We start from the raw sequence: 12,090 nt of genomic DNA on the forward strand, positions 1-12,090 counted from the left end.
CAAACCGATAAGACCTTTGTTCATCTTCGGAACACAAATTAAGATATTTTTGATGCATCCCGAGAGCTCTCTGACCCTCCCATAGACAGCAAGGATACTACCACGATCAAGGCTCAGAAACGTAGCAAGGACATCGGTAAAATAGCCCATGTGACATCAGGGGTTCAACCGTAATATTACGAAGTGGCGAGAATACTTTTTGTGCGCAAAGAAAACAAAAATAACGACTTTATTCAACAATTCGTCTCCTTCGCATCACCCTGTAACGCCATTTTGGAGAGTATCCACTGAACGTAAACGGCGTGTGCTGTTCTGTGTCAGCAACACCGTACGCAGATACGTTTACGCTTTGATCTGAATGTAAACAACGTATCCGCGTACATGCGTTGTTTACGCATGTGATGCTCTCCAAAACGGTGCTATAGGGTGACGCAAAGGAGACAAATTTTTGAATAAAGTCGTTATTTTTGTTTTCTTTGTGCACAAAAAGTATTCTCGTAGCTTATGTCCTTACTACGTTTCTGTGCGTTGATCGTGTAAGGATCCTTGCTGTGTATGGGAGGGTCAGAGAGCTCTCAGATTCCATCAAAAATATCTTAATTTGTGTTCCAAAGATGAACGGATGTCTTACGGGTTTGGAACGACACGAGGGTGCGTAACTAATAACAGAATTTTCATTTTTGGGTGAACTATCCCTTTAAGACACATCACAGACCCACTACACCGTAACACCTTTCTCCCTCGCTCCTGTTCTGTCACCGAGACAGTCGTGTAAAAAGCCTACTCCGAGCCTCTAAAGAGATGACACACTACAATTACATGTCTGTCAGAGAGGGGCCACAGAGGGCCTCTGTCACTCAGCAGATAGAGTAGAAGAAGGAGATGGACGATTGTTAGGCAGGGGTCAGTTCACTCTGACAGTCTCAGAGTAGTTTGATCGTCCGCTGTGTGGCCACAACAGACTTACACCTCTTTACAAAACGCTCCCTATAATGTTTCTCTCTCTCTGTTCCACCAAAGCAAATCTCAGTCCCGCGGAGCGACGAATGGACCCGCTTCGTGCGGACGCTGGCGGAGATCCACGAGAACCGCGACGATGCCGAGGAACTGGCCGCTCAACGCCTCGCCGCTTGATCGTCATCAGACCAGCAGATCTCAGAAAGCTGTTATCACGTCTGTCTTTGGAAATGAAATGATTTCTGTGTGCAAACCTTTGATTCTGCCTTTTGTTTGGAGTAAAAATACGAAACATTGACCGTAGGTGCGATTCATAGTGCGAGGCCCATGACCCAGAAGCCTTAACACGTGTGCAAACCTTTGATTCTGCCTTTTGTTTGGAGTAAAAATACGAAACATTGACCGTAGGTGTGATTCATAGTGCGAGGCCCATGACCCAGAAGCCTTAACACTTGCATGCAAAAAACAAACCCATAATGAATGTTTCTGTTTCTATCCAGGTATCTCTGAGCGTGCTAAACTCTCAGCTTATTATGCACAGCCAAATATGAAGTATTAAACCTTGGATCCCCAAAAATCAAAAAAAGGAAACAATGATTTTTGCATAAAGAAAGTGAAGCTGTTTTTTGTATTATTTTTATGACATTTGAGCACATTTTGAAGTAAACCACAAAGTTTAAAGGAATAAATTTGCTGCCTCAAATTACACAGAACAAATTTTGTATTACAGGTTTTTAGTGTAATGCTGTAAAATAGAATTGGATTGGGGTGAGGGAATGTGCTTAAGTGCTAGATGTCATAAATAGTAGAAAATATCATAAAATAGGCTTCATTTTCTTTCACATCTAATTGATTTTGGGGTGAAATGTTTTTGAGAGGTTTCGTCAGAATTACCCCATCATCTGTACAATTCTCAATACTAGTGAACCGTCGTATCTTTTTTTTTACTTGATCACAGACCTAGAGAATTGTAGAGATCTACTTCTTTCAGATCTTGTCAGTGGGTCATATTCAGCATCACGTATTGAGTTTGGTGAGTCTAGCTATGTACCAAATGCTGGAATAATTGGACTTTTTTTTCTGTTAATGATCGATCTTGTTCCTCTTCACCTCAGCAGAGGCACAATCATGTATTTGTGATGCATAGCGATATAGCAGGTTCATCTGAACTGTTTAAAGTGTCTTCCTCTTCCAGTGTTCACACCTGTTTGAAACACTAATAGTAACTTTTGCAGAACCTCTTTGAATGTCTTTGTATATCTGAATTCGTTTTCTAAGCCAAATCTCTTGTGCTTTACCTCCAATCAGATTGCAGTCATCCTGTAGTATTTTGCAAGGAGAAAGTAGGTTTGCGAAGATTTCAAAACGTTGCTTCCAGCTGTTTCCAACAGTATTCCTCATGTTTAATGGAATGTCCAATAAATTCTGCATTTGAAATGAAACAATTGTAATTTATTTCAAAAAATGACTATACAATAATCAAATGCATTTAAACCAAATATCCTAAGTCTGTTAATGTGTTGTTTTTTTTTCCATGTTAAATAAAACATTTTTATTTCCTGTTAGATCCCATGTTCCCATAGGCATAATCTTTAAAAAAAAAAAATACTTCGACCTTAATACTTTGGTTATTGCTTGAAAATTCCACAGATTTACTATCAACGTCTTGGTTAGTAAATTAGTAATAGTAGATAAATAGTAGATTAGTAGTATGTTGTACTTTTATTTTTTAAGTATTAAAATATTGCATTATATCATTATTATTTGATGTGTCGTGTTATTAAAAGCAGTAAAACCAGTGGTGGGATTCTACTTGCAAGATGTAAAGATATGACAAAAAATGACACAAGCCATAAAAATATGTAGTAGAAAGCTTGTTTGTGAGAATAAACAAGTTGTGGAAATACACTACTGTTCAAAAGTTATTAATTAATATTTTTATTCACCAAGGACAGAGTAAGTGATAAATGATTTTTGAGCAGAAAATCTGCACAATATTAAGATGATTTCTGAAGGATCATGTGACTGGAGTAATGATGCTGAAAATGAAGCTTTGCATCACAGGAAAAAATTACATAAATCACATTTAAAAAAATATTCAGATGGAAAACAATTGTTTTAATTTGGAATATTTCACAATGTTACTGTTTTTACTCTATTTCTGATCAAATAAATGCAGGATGAGCATAGACTGCATTAACCTGTGGAAGTACTGACATTGAGGCAAAACATCTGATAGCATACAATATATATATATATATATGTATATATATATATATATATATAGTGTTGTCAAACGATTAATCGCATCCAAAATAAAAGTTTTTGTTTACATTAATATACGTATGTGTACTGTGTATGTTTATTATGTATATATAAATACACACACATAGAGTATATATATATTTTTAATATTTACATGTATATACATTTATACAGTGCCGTGAAAAGGTTTTTGCCCCCTCCTGTTTTTTAAATTTTTTGTATATTTGTCACACTTAAAAGATTCAGATCATCAAACTAATTTTAATATTACACAAAGATAATGCAAGTAAATACAAAAGAGTGAAAAATTGAAGGGGGTCTGAATACTTTCCGTACCCACTGTATATACATTTACATATATAAATATAATATATAAACATAACATATTTTTATTTTTATGGGTTTGTATTTATATATACATAATAAATATACACAGTACACACTCATATATTATGTAAACAAAATCTTTTATTTTGGATGCGATTAATTGTTTGACAGCACTATATATATATATATATATATATATATCACTGCATAACACTGACAGCAATAAAAAAAAAAGCTGAGCTGAGCTGCAATCCGAATGTGCATTTTCATGCATTCGTGTTTAGATATTGTATGGAACGTAATATCTATGAGACATTATGTAACACAATATTTATAGTTGTATGTATATAGATGAAGGTCATTCTCAGGTGCGTACTTACTGCTGATATTATTACACTGAACTGAGACACATTTGATGCACTTGATTACAGCTGCTGAAGATTCGGCTTTGAATAAATTACATTTTAAATATAGATTATAGACTTAGAGTACATTTTTGGATTTCTTTAGATTTAGTTTATGATTCTTATGTCCTTTGTTCATCATGATAATCTCCACAAATGAATGCAACTTTCATTTTGAAGGCTAAATTCAATCGGTAGAAGTAAAAAGCTAAATGTAGACTATAAACGAACTACACCCCGGTTAAAAAAAAATAGATGAGTTTACCTTTTCAGGGTGATGATGTTTAATGACAACATCTGTAGTCCCATTACTTGTTAGGAACCATCTTTTTCAAGGCAAGTAAACGCTTTTTAAAAAGCACAGGGGGTATTTAATATTTTAAAATAAAATGTCAAAATATCTTAGTTTGTGTTAACCACAGTCCTATTTTCAGGCATTTAACCACCCATTGACTTCAGGAGCAATGGACCCAGAAGTGTTCAACTGTTAACTCGTCTCTGGGCTTTGGGCATCGAAAATATGCCATCCCTTCAGCACTCTATTATAATGTATGATTTAATTATAACAAGGGACACAAAGATTAATCAGCTATATATTCAAAATATAAGCATATAAATTCCACTTTACTGTGACATGGATGAAATAATGTTGCACTAGCAACAAATAACTATTGGTATTTGATTCTTTGTTAGGCTGAATCCTTGTATTTACTATTGGTGGTAATAGTTTAAGATGTGGCCACTGAAAAACCCATATAGGTTGAGCACTACTCTGAATATTGAGAGAATGTGTCCCCTTATTGTGGTGCCACATTGTCTATCGTAGTATAGGGAATTTGTACGATGAACGGATTTTGTACTGTTGAGTTACTAAAAACCTGGCCTCTGAAGCAAAACAAGCTGAGATCCACTGTATAAAGTAACATTTTAAAAATGCTGAATGTTTGTTTAAAACATTCCTTATTCAAAGACTGATTATTTTTCCACTCTAGTCCAAAATGAGGGACTACTGTACTCCTGATACACACACCTGTTGAAATCAACTCAGTGTCTGTCTTTAGTCTCATGCAGGGAAACTCCAGACTTGCTTTGGAAATCCCTTTAATGATCTTTGTCCAGAAGTTCCCATATGTTTTCAGTTCTGCTGAATTCTTTTTTATGAACACATTAATTCCCGAAACCTCAAGTCTGCTCATCTGAGAATGCTAATGCAATCCAGCCCTCTGATTCACATGAAGACAACACCCAAAACAGACAGCAGAGCTGCGGCACACACACACACACACACACACACTACAACAACAACAACTCCCTTACTAAACCACAGACTCATATACAAGCATCACGATGTGGAACCCGGGGCACATATTTTAACTTTGAGAGTATTTTAACAATGACATTTCTTTACAATATACACTAGTGAAAAAGAAGTGTGCTTAATTGTATTGATGTGCACTTGTAGTGTACTTCAAATCTTAAAAGTATATATTTAAAAAGGCTGTACTCACAGATAATATAATATTAATGAAATAAAAGCGTACTTAAAGAGAGTACACTTTCATTACTATGTTTAACACACTTAAATGCACTTTAAAATAATTAAAATGAAAAATTGTAAAGTACATTTTAAATGATTGTTTCATTTATCTTTTGTTGTTTTAAAGAAGTAAACTTATTTTGATGTGTTGGCTAACAAAGCACATGTAAAGTATCTGAATCTAATTTTAAATGTAGTGTGTTATTTGATAAAACATTTAATGATAATATATTTTAAATGTATTCAATTGCGTCGTCATCATTACAAAAGTGTAATTACAAATATATTTCAATACATGGCATACGAGTTTCAATGGAAATCAAATTATAGTATGTTTTAGGTTACCATAAATGCTTGTCAGTACATTCTGCAGTACACTTTATTTGAAAGAAAATAGAAGTAATTATGAAATATTATATAAAGATGTACTTAAGTGGGTCGAAAACACTAAAGTTAACTATAATACATAATGCAGTAACATGCAATTAGGTGCCTAAAAACATTACAGTCACTTCATACTTCAGTATTTTATTTTAATTATATTATATTTCATAAATATGTTCATATTTCATAATAAGTACTCTTTTTTTTAATCTTTTTTATTTGTTTCCCAAAGATATATGCTCCCATCCTCTATGGAATACAACCCATATACAAAAATACAAGAAACAAAAAAAACATTCTATTTGGAATATCGTTCAAAAATTCCCTAGCAACCACTGAATGCTATAGTGTGTAACCGCATAGCAACACACTATCGACCTGTTTTGCATGGACAAGCAACAGATTTAAAAAATCTTGAAATAGATGATTTACAAATGTGGCTCTATATGTGTCTGTTTTGCACGGTTTTGAACGATGAATCATGGCAATAACAAATAAACATTCCTCAATCCATTCAAAGGCATCTGCACTTTCTTTACATATTTATAGATGCACTGTAAATCATCGGATTGTTTTCTTTATGATAACTGAACGAAAACAAACATATTCAAGGTTCTTTAAGGACTGAATTTGCAGGGTTGTATGGGGTTGTTTGGGGTAATCGGATAGGAGGGGGCGTTTGAGGCAGACAGTTTGGCCCCTAATTTTTGTCACGTCAGGATTGTGCACCCCAGTAAGTGTTTCTAAATCAGCTACATAAACCCTAAAACAAAGGTCTCTTTAAGGCGTGATGTCACTGTGTCAGAGTGACAGAGCGGGCGAAACAAGCGTCCATTCAGAGCAGAAACACGAAGGTCAGTCCAGATCAGGGTCGGTGTGAGACGGAGTCTGGCGGGTCCTGACCTCCAGCGCCGCCCTCTCTTCTCTTCACGTCTTCCCCTTCAGGGCCTCTCCTCACTGGGCCTGTGAGCCCAGCTCGCCCCCTCCGTGTCCCGCCTGGGGCGGCACGGCCTCTGACTCGGGAGCATCTATCACTGCTCCGGGACCCTAATCAGGGCCAAAGAGGGGTGGACGTGACACCCGGGGTCGAGTCCTACTCTGTAAACATCCGAACGGTTTCCTTAAAAAGGACTGTCCGAGAGGGATATCCGCTACTCTAAAAAAAGATCCTATCCGTCATTTGATTCATTAATTACTCCTCTTAACTACCCCAGTGATCTATCAATAGCTCTAATTAGTCTGTTAGCGTAACTGTGGTGGATGGCTGCAGCACGTGGCGGGGCAACAAAATTTGGAGTAATGCTGCCTTGTTACCAGTTTTTAGCTTTTAGTATTTTAGTATCATTAATAATTTATTATACGGCCCAATGCCATCCACAGCAATGCTGATATAAAGCAATATCACACAGCTACGAGTGTGATCTTGCTCATATACATTTAGTCATTTAGCAGATGCTTTTATCCAAAGCGATTTACAAACGAGGACAACGGAAGCAATCAAAATCAACAAAAGAGCAATGATACGCAAGTGCTATAACAAGTCTCAGTTAGCTTAACGCAGTACACGTAGCTGTATACGTATAATAAATAAAAAGAAAACAGAATAGAAAAAGAATAGAGCAAGCTAGTGTTAGAGGCCTTTTTTGCTTTTGTTAATTGTATAATAAATAAAAAGAAAACAAATAGATAGAATACAAAACGATTAGAAAAGCTAGTGTTAGTTTTTTTGTCATTTCTCTATTTATTTACTAAACAAGCAGTTAGTAAATGAATAGAGTGCAAGTCTAAAAGGGACACTTTTTTAAAGAATAGAATTAGAATAGAGAGTGCTAGAGTTAGAGGGTCAAATAAAGATGGAAGAGATGTACAGATAAGATGTACAGCAGATGTATATATCTGGGATGACAGCTCTCGGAGGGACTGGCATGGTAATGTACATGACAATGTTAATGTATTTGGTCTTGGCGGAATAGATCTGCTGTGCTGCGGCTGCGGCAGAGAAACTACAGAGACTTGCTACTGCCAATACATCCATAACATACTTCTGTGAGCATGTAAGAAATATTGCTGCTGCACATATAGCATATGAATAACCTTAGCATACATGATCACCCCATAGCAGATCAATACAGGTGGAGCTGGGGAAGGTGGAGGGTTTCTGAAGTGCGCTGCTACTGCTACAGCAAGCACTGCCAAGTTGAGCAGCGAGCTCATATGTTACTGATACAGGAGAGAACCAATCAGCTGTGCCATGTGATAATGATGTCATCATGTCATATCGAGTTAGACCTATTGGTCTGCGCATCTGGAGTTTCATTCCAGAACTTTGTATATGTATATATATATAGTTTTGAAACAATGTGAACTGAAATAATCGTGTTTAACATTCTAGGTGACAATTGCATTACCATGACTGCAGAGGAATCTCCACCAATCCACAAATGCTAATCCATATGTCCTAAATTCTATTTGAAACTACAATTAGAGTGTCCCATATTATAGTATGTTAAGACAAGTATCCTAAATGTACCCTGATGGTCTATTCAATTCAATTCAATTCAAGTTTATTTGTATAGCTCTTTTCACGATGCAAATCGTTCAAAGCAGCTTTACAGAAAATTAAAGTTTCTACATTATATTTAGTAATAGCTTATCAGTGGTGACGATCTCAATATGATGTCCATATGGCAGAAATGTACGGTAAAAATCAAGCAGTTAATTAATGTCATGTACTCAAACAGGCGGTGAACACTATTAACAGCAATGATTATATGTTGCGATCAAACTTATAGCTAAATTTGGTAGTTTTGTATGCTGTCTGAGGGTTGGCATCATCTCTTCTCAGGTCTACTATTATGGTAGAAATTTGAAGCGTAGACTCTACTGCACACTCTAATGGCGAATATTAACCATAACCTATTGAACTTTGGTGGAGGATTTGGCTCAGAACTACAAACATGAATAAAATCTACAAACATGGTGGATGCACAAGAACGACAGTTAAGTAGAGAGGTTCAGATAAAGGGATTTGAGTGATTAATAATCAGTATCTAACCTGATGAAAAAATGTTAAGATTGTAAACTTATAAAGATACTCACTTTTAAATATTAAAAACATGAAGACAGTTTTATGCATGAAAAAACACAACTGACAGATCAGTGTGCTACTTATTTTCTCTCCAATACTGCTAGAGGAGTTGTGGAGCAGAGTAAATGAACTGAACTGAAAAGATATGAGAATATGAGGACATTAACTGTGACACGATGATTGGCAGGCCAGTTTACGGTGACAGGTGCACAGCTTTGCGATAAGATGCAATTGTGGAGTGGTATACGTCCCAAAACCTTTCTGCTATAGACTCCAAAGTATTTTTTATGTCTATAGAAATGTTTAATACCGTTAAATACAGTTAAAAATGTACAAATGTTAACATTAAAAAACGTTTTTTTTACTTGAAATAAAATAATAAAATTAATAAATGACCTGAAATCAAATTTAAAACCCCCTAAACTTACTGTATTTCATATAACTGCCAGTGCAACATTTCTAATTTTTATTTAGTTTAACTTGATGTACTAAAATATGGATATGCTATATGCAATGTAAAATATAAAACTAAAACTGAAATAAAAATGATAGAAATATTTTTAAAAACAAAAACTCTAACCCTAACAACACAATGACTAAAACTTTAACTACATATTAAAGGGGTCATATGATGCGATTTCAAGTTTTCCTTTCTCTTTGGAGTGTTACAAGCTGATTGTGCATACGCTTGTCAGAAGGAGGGACTTTGTAGAAAACGAAGCGTTTGAGAGAGGCGGGGCATAGAGGACCTACAATAATGTACAGTATTTGAAAAATAATGTGTTTTTTGAACATTAAAGCATGTCAACATATTCTGTTACACCAAATACACAAAATAATGATCTTTAAAAAAGCATCATATGACCCCTTTAAATGAAAATAGACAAAATAGTAAATCATTCAAAATATTGATAAAACTTTATATGCTATAATTATGTGCTGTATATTTAGAGTTTAGGGTATTTAGATTTTTGTTCAAATCACTAACCCTTTAGCAGGGTCAGAATTAATAGTGATTAAAAATGACTGGATTTATACTGTATTCAGCAGAAGCATGTTTAATGGTCTTGAGCACGTGTGTTGGCGGTTTCCACATGCCATAACACACTGCTGTCAAACTCAATAGAGTCACACTGCAGTCAGTCAGCCGCGGTCCTGCAGGGCATCTTGCCCCAATTATGGCCTGACAGAGGTCAGCGCCCCGCAGACCTGACCCTCCTCTCTCTCTGACACACCTACCAGCCTGCATGAGCACAATTAGCATCTGATAAAAATAGTCTGGAGTTATGCAACAATCTTCAAAACTGCTGTGAATCAGAAGTGTTTTTCAATAGCTGGTGGCCCTAACAATATTTAGAGAGCAGGATGGCTGACATAACACCAAAACATTAGCCTATAATTACTGTATAAGAAATGGGACAAACACAAAATAGTGGAAATTAACTAATAGAATTTGACGAATAGAATTTGAGTTAGAACAACAAGCGAATGTGTCATTTAACACATTAGAATCAACTGAAACTATAGTGGAGCTATTCAGCTTTCACACACAGTAAAATTAATTTAAACCTTTCTGGGGCTTTTTGCAAAACTTGCTGCTTGATGTTACGGTGTTGTGGGTGATCGCCATGGCTATGCGGTTGCTATGATGCTCTGAGTGTTTTTCACCATGTTGCTATGCTGTTGCTAGGGCATTATTAAGTGGTTGTTTACTGCAACAATTGAAAACAGCCCTCCACAATGCTGAGGGTTCTGGATGATTTTTCTAGACTTTGAGTCCTTACTTTAATGTCTATCTTTGTCTGTTTTATTGTCTACTAGGTAAAATGATTATAGCATGAAGATTAATACGGGTCAGAAAAAAACACTAATAAGTCACACTTTAACTTCTGGCAGTAATGGGATAGTGGCAGTAGTTTCTAAGTGTGAATTTATATCAAAAATTATTCTGCAAGAATAAACCACTGGCCACCTCACATCTGAGGCAATTATACTGCCGCTGCAATAACTTAAAGCGGGATGTGGCATGATTTTTTTTTCCTAAATATTTTCTTTTACATTCTAAATTAAACCCTTTTAGAGTGAGAAAATCAGAGGTCTAGATGTATATGTGTATGTGTGTGTTTCCAAAGTGAAGTGAAATTGGGTAATAGGCATGAGTTTGATGGTCTTAGGATGCAAAAGCACTATAAAAGAACCAAGAATGTGGTCCGTGTGCACTATATACCTGATATACCCTTGTTTTCCCTCTCATTCTCTCTTTACATCTTTCTGTCCCTCTCACTTACTATTTATGGAGCAAAATAAAGATATTAAATATATAGTTCCCCCTAAAATGGAGATGTTTTGCAGAATGTTCATGCTGCTCTTTTCCATACAAAAAAAGTCATATGGCCTTTGAACAACAATTGATTAAATTATATCAGATTATATACTATATACTATATAAGTCTCTGGAAGCCATACAACACCTCTGTGTAAAAACACAGTGAAAGTATTAACTGTATTAATTTTTAGGTAAAAAAAAAAAAAATAATCTGAATAATCTGAAGAAACCCACTATTTTCCACTATTAAGAAGCTTTTGTGGAATGGAAGGGTTCCATGGATGTTAAATGTTCCTCATGGAACCATCAATGCCAATAAATAACCATTGTTTTTATATAGTCAAATGGGCCCTTTTTATGATAATTTTATGGTGTTTTGGTTTTCAAAGCTTGAAAGTCTTCAAAATGTCATTTTTATGTGTCTCATATAAGAATATTTTAAATGGAGGATTGTATTTGCATAACTGAGCTGGTGGAAGCACTGACCCCTATCTAATAATGAAAAGCAAGACCATGATTCAAACAGAGAGAGAGAGAGAGAGAGCTGTTTAATCAGAGCATGGTGTGATGCAAGGACTGTGAGAGCGAACATAAAGAGAACAGCACTAAGGAAGAGGGTACAAAATGCCAGATGCAGAGGCAGCAGTAGATGGCAGTATTGATCTCCTTCATCATGTTTCTAAAATTGGTTATCTGTCTCTCTTTCTTTCTGTGTGTGTGGATTGGCAGAGTGTAAGGAGGCACTCTCTCTGGTTTATCTTTGTGCTGTTGACATCTTAAGAGAAAAGAGTAACACTAACCA

The 12,090-nt window shown here is 35.6% G+C and overlaps 1 protein-coding gene across 1 annotated transcript in view; it reads left to right on the top strand.

Annotated features, from left to right (window-relative positions):
• Nucleotides 1-1,302, top strand: part of LOC107657396 (cytoplasmic dynein 1 intermediate chain 2) — a 48,831-nt gene extending 47,529 nt beyond the window's left edge. Inside the window, exon 16 of the mRNA XM_016445448.1 lies at nt 1,021-1,302. Coding sequence (XP_016300934.1) covers nt 1,021-1,134 — 114 coding nt within the window. The 3' untranslated portion in view covers nt 1,135-1,302. The remainder of the gene's footprint in view (nt 1-1,020) is intronic.
• The last annotated feature ends 10,788 nt before the right edge of the window (nt 1,303-12,090 follow it).

Source organism: Sinocyclocheilus anshuiensis, unplaced genomic scaffold, assembly GCF_001515605.1.
Source record: "Sinocyclocheilus anshuiensis isolate Anshui unplaced genomic scaffold, SAMN03320099.WGS_v1.1 scaffold355, whole genome shotgun sequence".
Taxonomy (NCBI): domain Eukaryota; kingdom Metazoa; phylum Chordata; class Actinopteri; order Cypriniformes; family Cyprinidae; genus Sinocyclocheilus; species Sinocyclocheilus anshuiensis.